The 21989-nt window shown below is 44.5% G+C and overlaps 1 protein-coding gene across 1 annotated transcript; it reads left to right on the top strand.

The window, feature by feature from the left end:
- The first annotated feature begins 18190 nt into the window (after nucleotides 1-18190).
- On the top strand, nucleotides 18191-21628 carry CYP718 (cytochrome P450, family 718). The gene is made up of 3 exons (XM_010275103.2): nucleotides 18191-19547; nucleotides 20918-21105; nucleotides 21229-21628. Exons 1-3 carry the CDS (start codon nucleotides 18581-18583, stop codon nucleotides 21529-21531), a joined length of 1458 nt encoding a protein of 485 aa, XP_010273405.1. The 5' UTR covers nucleotides 18191-18580; the 3' UTR covers nucleotides 21532-21628.
- Nucleotides 21629-21989: the final 361 nt, after the last annotated feature.

The following is a 21989-nucleotide window of genomic DNA, read 5'->3' as shown; positions in this document are numbered from 1 at the left end:
ATTCATCAATCTTGTTTGGTCCCATAAAAACAATCTTCTCAATCTTGTCTGATATTTTGATGTCAAGTATTCCTTTTCATAGAAGGTCATCATCAACACCATGAAAATCTTATCCCAACTATAAGGGGGTGGGTCGGCCAAATTAATGCTACATAAATGGTGCTTAGTTGGCAAGATTAAATAAAAGAAATTAAGAGACAGCTCTAAAGGTTCACAATCTTGTAAGGCAGTACAACTTTGGCTCTTTCCTTTGAATTCTCTAAAAAAGAAAATTACAGAGATTGGAAAGCAAGAGAGTCTGCAAATTGTAGAGCATATGAGTGGTCACTGATAATTACCCAACTCTATGCATTGAGACTACATATGAAATTCATATATTGTGTTCCATCCACACCCATATATTAATGGTGGGGTTGTAGCTAGACTCATTCTGCTTATAAATCTTATTAAGGATCAAAATTTTGTTATGTATCGGCCTATATCGATTAATACGTATTATATTGGAGTTTTTTCAATACGTCTCTACAGGAAGTGTTTCGGGTTGCCGAGTGATTCAAAGAGTAGACTGACCTTAAACCGACCCTTCTAAACCAGTTTCAAAAAAAAAATTAAAGAAAACATACAAAACAGGTCCGATAACAATATATCGGCCTGTATCGATATTTTAAACATTGTATCTTACACCACTTGAATACTGTATGTTCTTTTGAAGAATTTCATGGTGTATGCATTGCATGTGATATTGCAGAAATGGGGTAGACTTCTTGTCTTTTTGACTCTTCAGAGATTTGCTTGTAAATGTCTCATCAAGCCCTCGAATCCTCTTGAATACAATATTGTGTTTGGTGGTGGTTTAAAATGAAGATAGATGGGGTGGACCTAGGTGTTATTAGGGTGTCACAAAGCTAGCTAGCTAAATCACCAGCTCATAGCTGGGAAATTTTCTTTTATACTCTTTTTACCTGCGGTGCAAATCTGAATCAGAATATATACAAAATTTGAACCTGGTTCAGTTTCACATCTACTTGTTTGTAATTATGATTTGTTCTCGTCTGATACAATTTTATACTTCTTGCTTATTCATTTGCACTCATTAACAGTGCAAATTATGATCCCAAATTTTGCACCACTTTCCTCCTACCTCAGTTGCTTTTTATATAAAATGGGGATTATATCATCTTGTTAGTTAATGAGAACAGATTGATTTACTGGAACCTAAATTTGCTACTCACAAAGCCCTCCTTAAACCAACCTCAGCTTTTTCAGCCATGCATGCATTTGGAATATTTACTGTACTTTATGTTGTCATTCTTGAGGAAATGTTTTCAATACACATCTGTAATGGACTGTGAGGTTGGTGTGAGTAGCACGTACTTTCTGAGGAGCAAACCCGGGTTCAAAGTTGACCGATCATTTTGCTGCCGACCAGCCATAAATTAAGTGTTTATGCCATATAGCCCACAACAACTCAATTTTCACTTGCATTTATGGCTGGTATGGAGCAAAATGATTGATCCCACAGCCAGTAGAAATGTTATTAAATTCAGTTAATTAATCCTTTCTAACACACTTCCAAACAAATAACAATTCTCCTCTTTCCTTCTTTTTTTATATAAAACGGGGTTCACTTCGTTTCATTTCTTATTTACTTCTCTCAAACAAACAAGACAGGAAATGAAATTTACATTCCAAACAAATCGAGCCTTAAATTTCTTTGGAATAGAAGTGGTAGATATGGACATTATGATGATACGACTTCTCTCCTTAGCCAAAATCGTAAGATTAAAAGGATAAAATATAGGGAGAATGACCGTTCAACGCACTTCAGAATTCCTAACCTTACGGTAAAGGTGGAATGAATCCTACCATAAATTGATGCTAAATTTACACCCAGGGTGCGAGGCTGTAATTTCAGAACTTTGCAGTGGAATGCAGTGTACATTTTCGTAAAATATATTCCCTACTTTTTAATTTTTTATTGTTACGGAATTCTACAAGGCCTACAATCTTGAATTCAGAGCCATTCTTGGTCCAATTAAGTTGTTGAACAACTCTCATATGGATGTAGCCCATGATCCCAACCTATGTAATTAATGTTTATAGTAGCCCTTGAGAAAACTAGAAGTAAGCTCTAAATGAGCCAATCGACTTCATTCATGAGCTCGGTGATGAGAGCCTGAGCTCAACTTTCAACCTCCCCAACCAAGGCCGAGCCTCAATCAGAGCTCATGCTCAGTTAAAGAAGCCGAGCCAAAAGCTCTGCACAAAACCGAGCCCAAGTATGAGGTCATGAGCCCAAACCGAGTGGGAGAAAGCTTGATGCCTTGATCAGTTGAGTTGGCTTATTAAAGCCAAGTAGTTTACGGGACCATTGGGGGGTGGGGTGGGTGGGGGTCCAAAACACGGTACAATGTACTATCATACTATTATTACTACGGAGCCTAGTCCTCTACCATACTTAAAGGTGTCCTGTTTGTGGGGTTCCATCTGGAAACTTCTTTAGGCCCAAAATTAATGAGGCTAATATATCATTTCATCTCACTCTTTCTAACACACACATTCTCTCTCTTAGAGAAAACTCTAATGAATAAGAAACTTAAGTGAGAAAGGCTGAAGTAACGCTGTAGGTTTAACGTCGTACATGCGATATTCACAAATATATGAACCCATGTGAAATCTACTATTCTCAATTAAAATGGTACAGCATTAATACGTAGACTAATTTTTATATCACCAAAGGTGTTAACTGACCGATTGGTAAGGTTTCCTTTTGGTTGTAAGAGAGATTTAGGATTTCTGCAAAATTCCAAGATTTAGAATTCCTCCTAAATGTTAAGTAGCTGGTTGAAGGTTTCCTACTAGTTGTAGTGGAGACTTGGACTCAATTTTGCCTGCACCAATGTTGGGACATTTATGGATTTGGGGGATAGACTATTGTAGCCCCATAGAGCAAAAGTAAATTGGGTTTCTCAAAGCCAAAGGGCATTCATCAATGTGAGTGGTTTTGCTTTGTAAAACAAAAAAAAAAAAAGACAATTACAGCAAAATAAATACATTTTTGCTAATGTAGCAATGTGGGTAATGGTTTTCCTCTTGAAAAATAAAATCATTTACATTGGTAAGTATCTTAATGTTTTCATAATTAGATTGTCGCTAAAACACGTACATTGATAAAATAAATACCCAAACTACTTTATCGATGATGCCCTATTTCACTTGTAATAAACCCTTTCTCAATACAAGTTGAATGAGCACAATAAAGTTAGTGCTTAGTACCATTGCCACTTCAGGCTCAAACATTTAGGTTGTGTTTGGAAACGATGCAAATAAATGTGAAAGTAAATATGTAGAGTGTAAAACGGTTCATATAAATTGTAAAATTGGGTTAGTTTTGCATTGACAAATGTATCTTCTTACCAAACATACTTTTAGCTGTATGGATGCAAACATGAATTTCAATAAAGTATATACTTTTTTTATCAAAAACCTACTTGAATACAAATTTACTTTTACGTCTTATTATTAATATAAATATACATTGATCTGTCATTTATCAATACATAAATGTAATATTGACAAACACAAGCAAAAGCGAATCAGAGTACAAATTTATCCTGAACCAGAATTTACACTCTATTTGTATTATTTCCAAATGCAACCTAAGGGAGGCAAAGCCACAAAGTCATTCCATGTCAAAACTTGTTTGGTTGAACAAGTAAAGTATTTTGAGAAGTGTGTTTAGTATTGAAGAACATGGTGACCATACATAATTAAATTCGTCGGTTCGGTAATTTGACACCCCCTCTTATGGGAAGCATGGTGTGGTTAATGGATCTCACGTGCACGCTGCTCTGCCCCATTCCTAATTCCCTGTAATGTATAGTGTGTCATACAAAAAAAAGCAATAAATGGTGATAGCCATTACATCATTGGGGACACTTGGCAATCAACGAGCCGGCCACCGGAAACCAGCAACCCATGTTGGTCCGGCAGAGGAGTGGCACATGGCACAAATTTGAAGCGAAAGCTCACCAAATTGCGAGGTTGTATATGTTTGAATTAATATATTTACAGTAAACTTATAGAAATCATCCAACCCGACCCGCCAATCTCATGTGACTCTTTTGCAACTCATTTACTTCTTTGACTGGAGGAGATGAGAGCTATAACCCATGCCAGGACACCCTACCTGTTGAGGAGTTACTTTCAACACTGAGACTGTATTCACATGAGTCATTGACCCGTTTTTCAAAGCCAAGTTCTCAGTTCTCACTCCCTATGACCAACTCCAACTCTCCAAAAGTCTGTAAAGACACAGCCACAGCCTTTACCAGCTACCATGGTGGCGTTTGGTGTTGCAGTAGTTGCCTGAGGCAATGATGGTAAAGTGGGAGAAAAGTTATTTCTCTGCAAACTCCACAGACCACAGTTTTACTTGTTTATTTATATTAATAAATATGTAAAGATAAAATTATTTATAATTTATGGACAATTTTTGAATAGTTATAAGTGGGTAATTTTCTTATCTGTTATAAGTGGGCAATTTTTGGAGTGAGAGTAAAGGATATATATGCTCTTTTTTATGCCCGTTGTATGTTGCTTAAATAAGGGGTAAAAATGTCTAATAAAAAGTTTAGAAAATGGAGTTATTCGCTCTTTTATTAGTAGTATAGATTTATTCAGATCATTTGCACCTCACAAAATGCACTTTTAGCATTTGGAGCCCCACATCGGGAACATCTCCAAAATTGTAAGTTGTGAGGTGGATGTGAAGGCTATTTCAAGAACAAATCCAAATTCAAATGCCTTTCTTAACAAGAAACATGAAAAAGATGCTTTTTTTGTAAAAATAATTTTCATATAAATATAAATCGAGATAAAAAAATTAAACCCATTTTTATTTAAATCAATCAATCAAATAAAAAATTGCATAAAATGCTAATATAGGCCCCATTTGGCGTGTCTTTCCACATGGTCTTTTGCTATTTATAAGCCGGGCAGACCACATCGCGGTCTTTTTCCGTTTGGTTTATAACAGATCTAGCCGCGGTCTTTTTTCGTTTGATTTATAACAGATCTAGTCGCCAAAAGCTGGTATGCCGAAAAGATGCGAGAAACTCATTTTGGGAGGCTTCAAATTAATTTTTTTCTCGCTTTATTCTCGCACAGAAAGATACGAAAAAGCACATGTAAATACATGCAATAGTCATAGATTCAGACTGCTCAGATCTTCATGCAAAAGCTCAATATATCTTTTGAGTGTAAGAACTACCCAAAGATCTTCCTAAGCCCACTGTTCCTAACATTGATAATTTTCTCAACCAGACTTGAGGTGGGGGATTAAAGAAAAATTAGGCAGCTTTAACCCGAATCCAGCTCAATCCAATTAACTCGCGTTTTTGCATGAATTGGAATGGATTCAGGCTGCAGATGGTTCGTGCTAAATTGTCTTTGAAATGTCCACTATCCAAGGTTAAAATAACCCAAAGCTCAAATTAGTATTATTTTTTTTTTTTTAAATTCAAAACCTACCTAACCTGCCCAGAACCCAGTGGCCAACCTGGTTTGAGCTTAGGCTGAAATTAAGCACCTTGCGTGGGTCAGTTAGGCATAGGTCAAGTTGGATTGGGAAGGGTGCAAATCAGGTACTCAGTTTGAAGAAGTGACACTTCATATATGGGCTTATTCAAATTTCAACCTGAGCCCATCAAAAGTGCAACCCCAACCAAAACTAATCATAAATTATTAGGACAATATATTTACATATCTGTCTTTGTGTTTTAAATATATTCAAAATTTGGACCAATATGATGTGTTAAAGAATCAACACAAGAACCGATCAGAGATAAATGGGAAAGAATATGAGAAATTTATAACCCTTTATGGTCTGTAAGTCCATATTAAAAACCCACCAACATCAACCTAATAGCCTCAATAACATGTTGCCAAAAATAAGAATTAATTCTCAAATTATTCTAGAAAGCAAGCATTCTTAGTGTCTGTTTGGGACGGCTGATGTGGTTTCTAGCTTTCTAAGGTAGGTCCTATACAAACAGTCTATAAACTATTGATGAAGGAAGATTTGGCCCGGCCTCGCAATCACTCCACGTGGCAAAAACAAATAGCTCGGCACTTAAAGCAACGTATCCAGGGCGCAAACACCAAGGGAAAGAAACCAGCAGTCCGAACTCCCCTCGAGAAGACCGAACTCCCTTCGAGGAGCCCGAACTCCCTACGAGGAGCCCGACCTCCCTACTAAGAGCTCGAACTCCCTACGAGGAGCCCGAACTCTCCCTTAGGTCCCGAGCCACACAAAGCAGTGACCCGAACTAGCCCGCCTCATGGCAGTTCGGGACACTCCCCTATCCGAACTCAAGACTTCGCCTCGCACACCACTCCAGCACTTCGCCTCCAGAACGCCGAACTAGACAAACCACACTGTACCTGACACCGAAGGAATCCGTATCCAGGGGCGGCGCACCTGACTGACTTGGGATCTGACGCTTGACAGCCGCACTTCAACGGCCACCTGCCACCGCCATCTCCTGTTACAGAGACGGCTCTAACAAAAAGAGAAGTGGCGGTTCTGCCCCAGCAGAGGTGATGACACCCGAACTGGCAGAAGCACGGAAGTAATCATACCCGACCTGACAGAAGCCTAGGAGTGAGTGCGCGAGGTGGTTATAAAAGGCTCTCTACCCCCCAAGAACATGGTATGCAAAACTTTGCGCTATCTGGTTTTATCTTGCCTTTGAAGGATTCTAACTTGAGCTTCGGAGCCTTTACACCGGGTTCCCCCCGGAGCTTCCTCATCTTCTCCATTTCAGGTTCCCTGCAGTTCAGTTTAGAGGCAAGGTCGTTCACAGCTAAGACCGGCCGAATTGCGCACCATCAATTGGCGCCGTCTGTGGGAAAGCTTCAAAAAGCCTCCCTCCAAACTCTCATAACCTCTTTTCTTCAAAAAACCCAACACTCATGGCTTCTTCCAGCAACGCCGGACATGGCGCGGAGACAAACACCACCGGGGAACAACTTCAAGTCCCCGTGGTGTGCGTCGGACAGTTCACCATCCCCCTTTCGGTGGATGGGATCCCCAGCTTGAATGCGCCACAAGCAGTGGCGCCCGTAAACCTTCCTGCCATGAGCGTCCCCTTTCCTCCCCCTATCGAGACAACCTTTACTGAACCAACTGCCGTCCCCCGGGCAGCCAGCCAAAACCGGTTGGATGACCTGATGCAGTGCATGCGGGCAATGCAAGCCCAAATGCAACAGTTCCAGCAACACCAGCTCCATCAGCACCAAGTACTGTAGAACATCTCCCAGTATCACTATCAATAGCAGTTCCCCCAACTGCCGCTGAACCAACCACTACTTCTACCTCAGCACCCTGCTCCGAGGCCGGTTAAGGCCTCCCCATAGGATGAACGCCCCCACCAGGGAAAGGCCTCCCGGCCCCAGAACCCCCCTAATAGCCAGGCCTCGTCCCCAGGCCAAAGAGAGAGAAAAATCACCCCCGCTTCGCAGCTCGCAGGCGGGTCAGGAACCTCACCTGCAAGGTCGGCACCTCGGCGCTCCAAGCCCGAGTTCCCGCTCACGGAAAACTGATTCGGCGCCCTGGCAGCAGACTACCAGCATTCCGGGCCCATCGAGCTCAGCAACACAGAGGCCAGCAGCACCAGTACCAGGCCCACTCAACAACGGAGGCGCCGGCGAAGTCGCCGAAATGCCACCCATGTCCTATCAGAGCTCAGAGGCAAGGAAGAGACGAGCTCGGATGAGGTAGGAGCTGCCCCGATTCTCTCAGTTCCTTCCCCCCTCGCATCTGAACTCCTGGCGGTCCCCTTGCCCAGAGATTTCAAGCTCCCACCTTTGGACAAGTATGATGGGTCCTTCGACCCCAACGACCACGTTGACGCTTTTCAGTCCCAAATGCACCTCGCCAGGGCCAGCAAATCGTGCATGTGCATGGCCTTCACCACCACCTTCAGGGGGGTAGCCCGCACTTGGTACAAGAACCTGGCCCCCGGGTCGATAAAATGCTGGGCCCAGTTCGTACAGGTCTTCACCGCACACTTTGTCACCAGCAAGCGGTGCCCCAGAACAGAGGAAAGCATCTTCGGAGTAGTCCAGAGGGAAGGAGAATCCATCCAGGGCTACATCAAGCGGTTCAATGAAGCATGCTTACAGATACCACGGTTAGACCCCACGGTGCAGCTCGCGGCGGCCAAGAGAGGAGTAACGCACAAAGAGTTTAAATGGCACATGGTAGCTAACCAGCCCGCGACCGTGGCCGAATTCCTCAAGCTCGCGAATAAGTTCATGAGAACAGAGGAAGAAATCAACCAACGAACCGAAAGAGGGAACGAGAAAAGAAAGAGGGAAGGCGAGCCCTCCAACCCAGTCGACAGGAAAAACCCGGCCCAAGAGCCGAAGCCGAACCAGTCGTTCCGAGCTCCCTAGCAGTTCAGACGGATTACACACCGTTAAACACGAGGCGGACCGAGATCTTAATGACGATCAAGGACGCCCCATACGTAAAGTGGCCACCTCGCCTAAAGGGAAATCCGAACGAGAGAAATAAGAGTTTGTACTGTAGTTTCCATGGAGACCACAGTCATAGTACCGAACAGTGTAATAATCTCCGGGACAAGATAGAGGGACTCATCCGTCGCGGGTACTTAAGAAATTTTGTACAGCATGACAATAATAACAATAAGGCTGGTCGGCAAGGGGAGCACAGAAAGGATGCCCCCGAATCTAGCAGCAGACCAGCCGAACCGTTGCAGCGACAGCCTCCGGAAGAGAGGCCAGTTCGGGGAACCATCCATGTAATTGTGGGAGGTTCGGTGGTAGCAGGGTGTACCTCGGCAGCAGCCAAGACGTTAGTTCGCGAAGCGACCCTCGAGGAACGGAACCCCCCAAAAAGACCGAAGACTGAAGAACCGATCTTCTTCACGGAGGACGATGCGCGAGGAGTCCACTACCCCCACGATGACGTGCTTGTCATTAAACTGAGGATCAGCGACTTCGAGGTCAGACGCGTACTCGTAGATTCGGGCAGCTCAGCGGACATCCTCTTCAAGTCAGCATTTGACCAGCTACAGTTACAGAGGAGCGAGCTGAAGCCCGCGAACACTCCTCTGGTGGGTTTCAACGGAGAGGAAGTCAGACCCCTCGAAAAAATAACAGTACCTGTGGAAGTCGGCACATGGTCTTGTGCGGTGAGACTCAACCACGATTTCCTGGTGGTCGGAACCCCCTCCCCATACAATGCCATAATAGGGCGGCCAATCACGCATATCCTGCGGGCAGTGGTCTCCTCCTACTATTTGGCCATGAAGTTCCCTACAGACTTCAGTGTGGGGGTAGCGCGGGGCGACCAGCTCGAGTCCCGCAAGTGTTATGTTGCCGCCCTGAAGGGAAAAACCAAGGTGGCCGACGACCTTCAACTGGAGCGGCCTGCGGAGCAAGGTGAGGAACGAGCTTCGCCCACAGAGGAAACGGTCGCAGTCCCGACTTCGGCTACAAATCCAGCTCGCACACTACAGATCGGTGCTTCCGTCGAGGAACCACTACGAACCGAACTGGTGAGTTTTTTACTTCAAAATTTAGATATTTTTGCCTGGTCCGCGGCCGACATGCCCGATATTAGCCCCAGCCTGATAACTCACAAACTTAATACTTACCCTGTAGTCAGACCCGTTAGACAGAAGAAACGCAACTTAGCCCCAGAGCGCTGGAGGGCGGTCGACGAGGAGGTCGAGAAGCTCCTCGCAGCAGATTTCATAAGGGAAGTCCATTACCCGAGTTGGGTAGCCAACCTAGTGCTGGTGAAAAAGGCAAACGGCAAGTGGCGCATGTGCGTCGACTACACCGACCTGAACCGAGCTTGCCCGAAAGATTGCTTCCCCCTCCCTCAATAAAAGCGGCAGCAGCACGTTTTTTCAAATTTTGAAAAAATGCCTGCTATCGCGCCTCCCAAGTGGCGCGCTTTTTTGAAATTTCAAAATAAAGCGTGCGCCATCGCATCTATCAGCGTTTAGGCAGGTCGGCACGTTTTCCGCCTTTTGGGCGCTCGAAGAAACCCAAGGAACTCTGACAACGCACCTCGCGCCATCAGAACCAAGATTCAAAGTACATGGCAAATCTACCTGACACCTTGCGAACTCCCCGCGCCAGGGCAAGACCCTTAGTGCAAGGAGTGGGGGGCAATTGATGAAGGAAGGTTTGGCCCGGCCTCGCAATCACTCCACGTGGCAAAAACAAATAGCTCGGCACTTAAAGCAGCGTACCCAGGGCGCAAACACCAAGGGGAAGAAACCAGCAGTCCAAACTCCCCTCGAGGAGACCGAACTCCCTTCGAGGAGTCCGAACTCCCTACGAGGAGCCCGACCTCCCTACTAAGAGCTTGAACTCCCTACGAGGAGCCCGAACTCTCCCTTAGGCCCCGAGCCACACAAAGCAGTGACCCGAACTGGCCCGCCTCATGGCAGTTCGGGACACTCCCCTATCCGAACTCAAGACTTCGCCTCGCACACCACTCCAGCACTTTGCCTCCAGAATGCCGAACTAGACAAACCACACCGTACCTGACACCGAAGGAGTCCGTATCCAGGGGCGGCGCACCTGACTGACTTGGGATCTGACGCTTGACAGCCGCACTTCAACGGCCACCTGCCACCGCCATCTCCAGTTACAGAGACGGCTCCGACAAAAAGAACAGTGGCGGTTCTGCCCCAGCAGAGGTGATGACACCCGAACTGGCAGAAGCACGGAAGTAATCATACCCGACCTGACAGAAGCCTAGGAGTGAGTGCGCGAGGTGGTTATAAAAGGCTCTCTACCCCCCAAGAACATGGTATGCAAAACTTTGCGCTATCTGGTTTTATCTTGCCTTTGAAGGATTCTAACTTGAGCTTCGGAGCCTTTACACCGGGTTCCCCCCGGAGCTTCCTCATCTTCTCCATTTCAGGTTCCCTGCAGTTCAGTTCAGAGGCAAGGTCGTTCACAGCTAAGACCGGCCGGATTGCGCACCATCAACTATGTTTGGTGAAAAATCTAGAGAACCCAAATCAACTGTCAGTCAGCTACTTGAAGGGCTATCTTCTCTGGCCTCTAAATAGTTTATCTGAAACACTTCAAAGCTGCTGAACCTACAGCCCAACCCTCCCAAACAGGCCCTTAATCATCGAGAGATGTTAGAACAATAATGTTCCATTTTGAGCATTGTTTTCTTCAATAAAAAATAAATAAAATAAAAAACTAAGGGTTAGTTTGGAAGCAATACAAATGCAAATATGTATAGTGTAAATATATACAAAATAATACAAAATATAAGATTTTATATTCTACATATTTGCATTTGTACTCCTTCCAAACTCAACCTAATAGTAACTAGCTAGTGATGTTTTGGCTTATAATACAGATTATGGGAGTTAATTTTTTGACCAAACCGTCTGTGGTTCTTAAGGGTGTTTTATCAAAAATAAAAAAAAAAAAATCCAATTAACTGAACTGATCAATTCAATTTCAATTTGGTATATTTTCAAAAGCCAAAAATACTGATTGATTCAATTCGCCTTTAGTTCAATTAACCAAACCGTAAACACCCCTAGTGGTTCTGTGCCCTAAAATGCAACCACAGCTTACTGAATGATGATAGCTTGCCTAGCTTTCCGCTCCCACAACAGGGAACTTTTCATCTTTTAAAAACATAAATTTTGGTTTATAATAGTGACTAAGAGTGTTCAGTAACCAACAAATTTGTGGGTTTTGTGCTCTAGCTACAAGCTCCTACAAATCACAGTTGCTGGTCATTTGACTGGCATTTCTTTCCAACAGAGAGTTAAATCCTAAAAAAAAAACGCTAAAGTTTAAAGCTTAAAAGGGTTGGTTGTGGTACTGCTTTGTGGTGTGCTATCAACTTTTGCATTTCATCCATCACGAAATCAACTTTTGCATTTCTCTCCATTTACATTAGACTGCAGACTATTAGTTTTATATTTATGCAGTTTGCCCATTAAAAAAAAAAAAAAACCTTATTTTTTTAGTCTGAATACAACTTTCCTCCGTTTGACTGCTTTTTCGGTTTTTCCTTTTCAATGGAAAGCCCATTGAGCAGCCTTAATCATGATAGGTCCAACATCCAAGGGTCGAGAATAGTGCTGCCAATATGGGTCGCGTCCGGTCCGGATCAGGGTAGACTAAGACCTGATCCCAACCCAATAAAAATGTGCAGGTCAGGACTATCGGGTCTTACTATAAGACCCAATTGGAGTTCACTGTTTCTCAAATTAGCTCATTAAGAAATTGAGTTAAATAAACTCTTTAGAAATAATAACATGATAACGGGTTTCACTATGATGCCAGAAACATTTGATATTAGAAAATCTTATAACCAATCACCAGCATTATAAAAGTGGCAACGTTTTCATCAAAATTCATAGGAGACTTTAATTGATCAAAATCTCATAAATTTTTCCTATGACAACAATATAAATATATCATGAGAAAGAAGAGTTCAACTACGATCCATTTACTAATATTGGCTATACATTAAATTCTGATCTTAACCAATCATGTTGGAATTTAGAACCTGCTTATTTTTCATTTATTCATATTTCACAAAGTATAATACTAAATTAGGATTATCTTTGTAGGATATTTATACGTACCGATGCTATCCGATCCGAGGTATTCCGAATTAAAGATACAATCAGATAGTCCTATCAATTGGTTAATGCCGAGGTGAAAGGATGAAGTTGTGCATCAAGATCTTCAATCAGGAGAAGGGTCATAGGCCTGAGGAGTTGTTATTTGGGTAGGCGCTCCGATGCTCAAGTTAGTAGGATAGAGAGGGATATGGTCGGGACGATCAAGTTGAGACAATGCTGGTCCGAGCTAAAGAGAGGGTTCCCAAAGTCCCTTACCTTGAGCGTGACGTACCTATTTATAGTTGGATGTCTGTGTTCGAGTCGGATAGGGCTTCCGAGGTTGTTAGGGTGAGATTGTTTATCGAGGTATTTGGGGAGTTTCCCCTTCCTTGGCGGAATCCGCTTCCCTATCCGTGTGGGACACTCCTTCCTAATTGCGCCTGTCCTTCACGTGTTTTTGGGTGACGATGCCAACATGGCCCTAAGAGGGCAGCTACGGAGTTAGCCCCATGGCGCCCTAGGCCAACTTAGCAACCACCCAAACACCACTCCCCCAAATCCGAAGTCGAAGAGTGTGGTGCTCGGTCGTAAATAGGCGGGAGAGTTCTAAAGTCCTTGGTTTAGGAACTCCAACTTACGAGCTAGCTTGCTGGGTGGACCAGGTGGTTCATTGCTCATAACATTCCCGTTATGGTTTGGCATACACGTTGTTTCGTCTTCCCGAGGTCACACGCATGCGAAGTGCAGCAGTGGTCCTATACTGTTGATTTGATTTGATCTGGATTGTTGGATGCCATTATAAAAGGGGGTAAGTGAGCCATTTCACTTTGTCATTTGGAAAGAGTCAACACCTTGGAGTTCGGCTAACGTCCCTTGCTTGGTATTTCAGCTACCCCAAGCTTCTTTTCTCTTTGGTAAGATGTCTTCTACTACATCTTCCTTATCTTCCCTTTTTGTTGGGTATACTTCAAGGGATGAGAGTGAGGGTAGTCCTCAGCGCGAGATCGATGTTTGGGTACTGGAGATCGACACCAATGCAGCCGAGGTTGATGGCGAAGGCAACACTGAGGTCTAAGAGATTGGTGCCTGGGAGACTAGTGCTGACGAGGCAGCTGAAGTCGATGTGGAGTTGAAAAGGCAAGCCGTCGAGAGGAAATTTGGGGAGTGGTTTGCCTCGGCTCCGTGTAGACTTTCTCTAGCTGATCTAACTCGAATCCAAGAAGTGTATCGCATTCTCGAGGAGTACGAATTGAGGTGTCCTGGGATCAGTGAGAGGGCCACTTCAGCCCGTCCCGAGGAGATTTGTGTGTATGTCCATAGTTTGATTGCCAGCCTTAGTTTCCCTTTAGATCTCGGGATAGTGGTCGGGCTACTCTGCTACTGCACTCTCAAGGATATTGAGATTACCCTACTGATGTTTAGGTACTTCCTCCACCTGAAGAAGCACAAGTAGGGGTATTACTACTTTCCAACTAGGCTGAACACCAAGATGCTCGTCGGGGCTCCTTGTTCCATTAAGCACTAGAAAAATGGCTTCTTCTTTGTGAAGTGCCAAGGAGGTTGGTCGTTCTCCCTCACCTTGTCCATTTCGAGGACCAAGGATAAGGGTCCTTCCCAAGCCAAACTATTGAAGGAGGAGATAGCTACTATGAGGAGGATAGTGCGGGTGCACATCGAGGAGTACACATCATCCCGATTGTTGACATTGGTTGGCTGATGTGCCCTTCGGCCGAACAATCCTAGTCTGATCCATGGACTGCACGATTTCTTTTTTTTTTATGAGTTTGTCTTTACTTGGCTCTAATTTTGTGGTGATTTGTGCAAATTTGGACATGGTTGATGCTAAGGAGAGAGCTCCATGTAAGCAAGCCACGACCACTAGGAAGGCACAAGTGACTAGGACCTCAAGCACCTAGCTCGGGGCTGCGGAGCTCCAACGCTATTCGGTAGAGTGAACGCCTCAGAAGGCAAAAAGGCCGAGGTCGACAGAGGAAGTCATGGGGGGATGCTCTGGAATATACTTCGATTGAGGGCTCGACCGGTGTGCACGTGCCACAATGGTTGGTTCGGCTGGAGGATACACTTGAGACGGAGGGGGTGGTCGAGCAGTTTGCTTGAGGTGTGATGCTCCTCGATATTAGGAAGGAATCTAGCAATTTCTTGGAGAGCACGACTCTCCATCAGGTCATGGCAGTAAGTTCAGTTCTACTTGTTCTTCCTTGTCTCTCTTCTTTTCTTCTGTACTAACTATTCAATGCCTTGCAGTTGGTTTGTTCGGTCTTTGTCCTTGTCAACTGCCTCCGTGGGCTACGCCAATTTTGTGAATCGCGAGAGATCAAGAACACCAAGCTAAAGGTGGAGTTAGCCGAGTTGAAGTGCAACATCGAGGAGAGGGATGAGACTGTCTGCAAGCTAAATGGCAGCGTCCATAATCTCAAAGAAGCATGGGAGGTGCTGAAGAAGAGGCTCGAGGAGGCCAAGGCGAAGATATTTCAGGCAAAGGAGGAGGGTGTCACCAAGTATAGAGCTTTGGAGGCTCATCAAAACGAGTTGGACGACTACGCTACCGACTCTTGGCAGGAGGGATTCGCTCTCTGTCAATGGCAGGTGATGCATCAGTGCCTAGAGGTAGCCGGCGTCGTTTAGGGGTTCAACTCGTTCAATACCGAAGAGCCTGCTCGTGATGGTGTTGTCATCACCGACACCTAGGAGCATGCCAAGGACCCCAACAGGATATCGATGTGCTGTCTCTTCCCCCCCTCCCTATTTTTTTGTATTTTAGGGTCTTTGTATTTAGCCCGGTATTGCTTCTCTCTTCTTTTTTTGAGTTGCTCCGCTTCGGAATTAGGTTGGTCAGTAGGGTTCATAAGCCATGCTCCTATACTTGTTCTTAGGCTAGTCGGAGTCTCGGATTTGACATTGTGGCTGGGGTCTTCGGCATTATGGCATCGATCTTGTGTTGGCTGAGGTCTTGGGCTTGTCGAGGTTCTTGGCTTCGTGGTCTCGGTTTCATGTTGGACGAGGTCTTGGGCTTGACACTAGATGGCCGGGGTCTTCAACTTTGTTGTCTTAGTCTCATGTTGGCCAAGGTCTTCGGTTTCATGGCCTTAGTCTGATGTTGGCCGAGGTGCTTCCGAGCTCTCAACGTTGTCAAGGAGCTTGGTAGCACCTGGTCATGGAGAGCATTATGCTCTTTGACTGGGCTATGGTCCTTGGTTAGCTCTACTCCGACTATGAGTCGGGAGGGTGCACGGAGTTTAATGGTCATCCTCTTTCCATTGTGGTGGGAACATTATTCCTGCAATGCTTGTTGAGGGCTTGGTCTGGCCTCGACCGTCTGTTCGGTCAGGTCTTTCGTGTGATGGTTGATGGGCCTCAGCTGTTATAGGTTGATCGGGTCTTTGAAGAGGTTGCTGTCGCGCTGCGTCCATTGGTTAGCACGGAGTTCGGTCTTACTATATGCAGGTGTTTGGTCATTTGTGCTTGAAGAAAATTCTTTATTTGCTGAGTTTGTACAGTTCAGTTGTTGTTAGTGCTTGATACCAATCGTCTTTAGTACATCTTAGTCCCAACGCTCGAACTCTTCAAAGTAGGTCTTCTGTGCCTAGTTTTCTCCTTTAAGGGCCGCCTCACTCGAGATGATGGCGACGACCTCGATCGGGGGAGCTTAGGCTAGGGACTCATTGGTGCGGTACGACTCTTCTCTGGATTTATGCACTTTGATATTGATGAACCCACAAAGGGAGGATATGGACTGCGATGGAAGGGAGGATATGAACCCACAAAGGGAGGATATTGATGAACCCAATAGGATATGGACCGCGGTGGAAGGGAGGCATACTAGGTTTTGGTGACTCTGTGGAGGTGGCGATGAAGGCCTTGCATATGAGACCCTCGAAGGAGCTATGCAGCATCATTATCGCCTTGAACCCCTCAATGTGATCATTGGGGTCCGAAGCTCCATCATACTTCTCAAATCGAGGGAGTTGCCAACTGGTTGGGGGAAGATCGTCAACGATCTCCTGGACGAAGACGGGTTCCTTTGTGGGCACTCTAATTCGGCCATCCGCTCTCTTAGTTCTCTGATTTCAATGTCTCTATTGACTGGGACTACGTTTGCAGACCTTTCCCCTTTGGGGATCGCAGTTTAGTCTTAGATTGAGCCGGATTTGACTATCGAGATCAGCGGTTGTTGCAGACATTAGTCGAGTCATTCTTTCACTGGTACCCAAGCAGCAGAGTGATGGGATCTAGTGCGGGCGTCGTGTGTACCGGTTGCCCCAGCATCTCCATCATGACTAGGATACGGTCGACTTTTTGTTGCATGGCTTGGAATTGCGCAGGGTCGACTGTTGTCTAATGTTGGGGCTCCTGAGGCTGGAAGCTGCGAAGTGTGTTGGATCCTCGAGATGGAGAACGGGCTCCAGAGCAGTCAGATGTGTTCTTAGGCATGGTTGCTTTTAGTGCACATAAAGGGGTTTGGGAAATGACTTTTTATATGTTTCACACAAACGGCGCCAATTTGATGTTATCCAATCCGAGGTGTTCCAAATCGAGGACACGATCAAATAATCCTGCCAACTAGACGAAATTGCGCACCGAGATCTGCAACTAGGAGAAGGGTCAGAGACCTAAGAAGTTGTTCCCCAAATAGGCACTCTGACGCTCAAGACAATAAGATAGAGAGGGATGTGCTCGACAATAGGATAGAGAGGGATGTGGTCAGGACGAGCAAGTTGAGACAGTACTAGTCCGAGCCAAAAAGACAATGAAAAGAGGTATTCAAAGAATGCAGAATTCCCAAAATCGCTTACCTTGAATGTGGCATACTTATTTATAATTAGATGTCCGTGTTCAGGCCGGATAGAACTTGTAAGATTGTCGAGATGAGATTGTCCGTAGAAGTCTTCGGAGGTTTCCCTTTCCCCCCAGCGGAATCCGCTTCAATGTCCATATGGACACTCCTTCCTAACCATGCCCGTCCTTCACGCGGTTTTAAGTGACGATGCGTGGCCCTGACAGAGCGACTACGAAGTCATCCACGTGGCGCCCTAGCCAGCTTAACAACCACCCGAATACATACAACCCATTTATAGTTAGGGCATGATACGAAAACCGAGAACAAATTCAAGAATAATTGGGTCGATTCTATTCGGTTCTCAGGTGACAGGTGTACCCAATCCATTGACAGGTAAGATAACAACTAAGTGGATCATTTCTGATCTTAGTATGTTACCTAATTAATGGGTTATGTAGGGAGATGGTCTCCACTTTCTTCACTTGACTTGCAACCAAAGTGAAAAGCTAGATTATCAAAGACACACCATGGAGTACAGGATATCTATTTTCCTCTCTTTTGTAATTAAAAATAAATAATTTCATTGAATCATGGGAAGCGTGGTGAATATATAATTCTCAAGCAGAATTATTCAAATAAATTATAGGAGTGACTGTTCATTGAGCATGATACGAGGAGAGATCACACACATGTTCATGGGTCCCACCTAGGAATGATCCAGCTTATGAGAGGATCCCAACCATCCAATCTGTGGACTTTGTCTAGTTTACCATTTAATAAATGGATCTGATGATTGTGCAAATCCAATGTGGTTGACTTTTAAATCCTTCAAAGGGGCAACAGCCTCCTCCAAGTGAAACCATGTTTCCTCAAATGATGTATAAATGTGCCATTGGGCATTGGCAATTCTTAACCCGCTTCGCTCAGGCTTCCCGTCGGATCCTTTCCCATCTCCAACGCCATATTGAATCCCAAGTTCAAAGTTCAAACCTCGTCCTAGACTTACTCGACCCGACCCGAGTATTATAACCCCATTCATCTTTGAACAAATTGTCAATGGTAAAGAACTAAAGATACCTATAAACCTCAAAAACTGTGTGTCTCCAGTCCTCCCATTTCTCCTTCCTCCATGGCTCTGGAGATGGATTCTGTTCCTTCCTTGGTGCTCTCTGTGTTGGCCATACTGGTCACTCTCATCTTTCTCATGTCTACCTCCAAAAAGAAGAACAGTATTAACAGAAGCAGCAACAAGAAACTACCCCCAGGAGAGATGGGTCTTCCTTGGATTGGTGAGACGCTGGAGTTCCACAAAGCACAGCGTAGTAACAGATTACTCGAGGATTTTATTCAACCCCGGATGACAAAACATGGAAACATATTCAAAACAAGGCTAATGGGATCGCCAACAGTGCTGGTGAGCGGAGCCGAGGCTAATAAGTTCTTCCTCTCAAACGAATTCAAGCTGGTGGTGAGCTCATGGCCATCTTCCTCGGTGCAGCTCATGGGAACAGACTGCATAATGCAGAAGCAAGGGGAGCGGCACAGATGCATCCGTGGCGCGATAGCCAGCAGCCTCAGTTGCACCGGGCTCGAGGCTCTAGTGCCCAAGATATGCAGCTCCATTGACAAACACCTGAGCAAGGATTGGCATGGGCGAGACACAGTAAGCCTCTACCCATCTGTGAAGAAGCTATCGTTCTCCATCGTGCTCGAGTGCTTGCTGGGGATTGATGTGGAGCCGGGCATGCTGGAGATGTTCGAGGGAGTTGTGGAAGGAGCCTTCGCAGCGCCCGTTAACTTACCAGGCTGCCGGTTTTGGCGAGCAAAGAAGGCGAGGTTGGAGATAGAGAAGAAGCTGGTGGGTGTTGTTAGGAGGAAGAGGGAAGAGATGGAACAGAAGGTGAGAAGAGAGGAGGAAAGGCGGTTGTTGTCTGGTCTGGTGCTGGGGTTGATGAAAGGAGAGATGAGTGAGAAAGAAGTGGTGGATAATGTGGTTTTGCTGGTGTTTGCAGCTCATGACACAACTTCTTTCGCCATTGCCATGATATGTAGGATGTTGGCTCTCCACCCAAACTGCCATTCTCGACTTGTTGAAGGTGCACATACATCTCCTCAACTGTCTTCTCTTTATGTTGCTAAACTAGTACCCAGGCCACAGCTATGCAGTTGCTTTCTCCTAGCTACCATATTTCCTGCCTATACAAGGTATTTGTAGAGATTAGGCTGTATGAACAGTCAAAAACAAAATGTTGCTCTGTCAATGGATTGGGTCTGGGCCCGTTCAGATAGATCTAGCCCCGAATTTAACACACACCAAAGACTTTAGCCTGGTATGGTATTAGAAAAAAATGGGGGATTCAAAATTCAGACCTGGCCCAGGCCCTGTTTATTAGAGTTGGGTCGGTAGTGGTTCGTTAGGTTAACCGAACCTCGTATACATGGAAGTGTTTCTTTGCAAATTAGAAGCAATACTGCAATGAATGAAGAACTACTGCACTACCAGCAACAATATGGGTATTATTATTCTCCCTAAAGAAGCATCGGATTAGATTCATGTCCAGACCAGTCCACACCTCCCGGGACCCTGGATATAAGTCTGAGTTCTATATGTGGGATAACATGGGCCACTTCAATGTTGGATTTCCATTAAAATGAGCTACTCCCTTGGTTTGATAATATAGCAATAGATTACATTTAAATCCAGAATAGAAGGTATCTCTGTTTACTGATTGCTGACATTGATTTATGTCAATGTTCTATCTTCTAGCAGCTTTTTTTTAATCTTTAGTGCAGCATCTGCTAGCTTTTAGCAGGAGGTGGCAGCACCTTTTGGTGCTTTCCTGGGTATTCCAAGAATTCCCTCCATCTAAATGTGAATCGTTTTATTCTTTCCTAAGCTCACCACCGGCATTGAATTGATACACAATGCATTATCATTACCAAAACCGCCCAGGTGTTGAGCGCTATCATGGTTGCAATGTGTTATGGGCGTGGCATGTTGGTGAACAGTGGTCCTCACTATGATGTGGTTAGAGATGAGATGGAAGCCTGTTCAATTTTCTGAGAGATTTTCCTTCACAAACCATAAATTGCTGGTTCCCTAACCAGGAATATGTTTCATAATCAAATGAAACACAAAACTGTGGCTACCACAGTACAGAACACCCCCTAAATTATTAGTTTTAATGTGTTTCCAGCAGTCTAAAAGGTCATTACCCAATGTGGTGAATTGGATATGGACCTAATTTACAGGTATTTTTGCACTACACGTCCTCTCTGAGACTTGAATTGAACCCATGTTTTCACACTTGTCAGACCCAGTGTTTCAACTAATTAAAAAACTCAATTTAACATCTGAGCTCTCCTTTTTTTCAATTTTTATTTCCAACTTAAGCAGGTTTACTTTCCATTCAAATAAATGTTCAAAAGATGACAGAAGATTACTTGAATTTCATTTCTCCTGCAGAGCATGTAGAAATAGCAGGTAGTAAAAGACCAGGTGAAAATCTAACATTGGAAGACACCAAGAAGATGAAGTACACATGGCAAGTGGCTCGTGAAAGCATGCGGATGTTCCCTCCCATCTTTGGCTCCTTTAGAAAAGCCATTGTTGACATTGAATACGAAGGATTTACCATTCCCAAAGGATGGAAGGTGCTCAGCTCAGCCTCAAACTCACTAAAATTGGTTTTCCAATACAAATTTTCATTTCAGTGATGTCAATTTGAGCTCACTAATACATGCATTCATTTTTTTTGTTGGTGCAACTCCGCACAGGTGCTATGGACAGCATATGGAACCCATTATGATTCGCAATGCTTTCCAGAGCCTCTGCATTTTAATCCAAGTAGGTTCGAGGAACCTATTCCACCCTATGCTTTTGTTCCATTTGGAGGAGGGCCTAGGCTCTGTGCAGGCTACCAATTGGCCAAGCTAAACATACTCCTATTCTTGCATTTTATGGTGACTCATTATGACTGGTCCCTACTGCACAAAGATGAAACCATTACCGCAGACCCCCTCCCCTTCCCTAGCCAGGGAATGCCCATCAAAATTGCTCCAAAGCAGCCATGTAAATGAAATGAAATGAAATCAGATGCTTGTATATATATAAACCTCTATACTGTAAAAGCTGTCTCAGACCATTTCAGTCTAACAGGTACTGGATTTTTTTTCCCGACAGTATTGTTACTAGATTAATTCAGTGCAAATCGTTATCCTCTGTAGTTTCGAGCACCTATATGATCAGGCCAACATCCATAACCTAATGCATCTATGCAAGGGTTAGGTGTCATTAACACCCAAACACAACAGGGGAATGGAAAAGTTTAGAAATTGAGAATCTGAGATTGGCTGGTTCATAAGAAAAGGCAACAAAATAAAAGATTAAAGGGTAGGGTTTGACTAAGATACCAGAAAGACATGATATCCAAAAAACTTGTGACCAATCATCCTGTATCATAAACGTGGTAACCAATCAAGTGGTATTTATCAAAATTCACAGGTGGGTTTTGATTGGTCAAAGCTTTTCCGGTACC

The sequence above is a fragment of the Nelumbo nucifera genome, chromosome 3 (assembly GCF_055504915.1).
Source record: "Nelumbo nucifera cultivar China Antique chromosome 3, China Antique-T2T, whole genome shotgun sequence".
NCBI classification, from domain to species: domain Eukaryota; kingdom Viridiplantae; phylum Streptophyta; class Magnoliopsida; order Proteales; family Nelumbonaceae; genus Nelumbo; species Nelumbo nucifera.
This window is presented reverse-complemented; position numbering and strand designations above follow the sequence as displayed.

Bases quoted from the DNA above. Each gene is read 5' to 3' on its own strand.
- CYP718 (XM_010275103.2), top strand. From the start codon at position 18,581: ATGGCTCTGGAGATGGATTCTGTTCCTTCCTTGGTGCTCTCTGTGTTG. The intron at 19,548-20,917 runs GTGCACATACAT...TTTCTCCTGCAG, and splicing joins CCATTCTCGACTTGTTGAAG to AGCATGTAGAAATAGCAGGT. The intron at 21,106-21,228 runs GTGCTCAGCTCA...AACTCCGCACAG, and splicing joins CCATTCCCAAAGGATGGAAG to GTGCTATGGACAGCATATGG.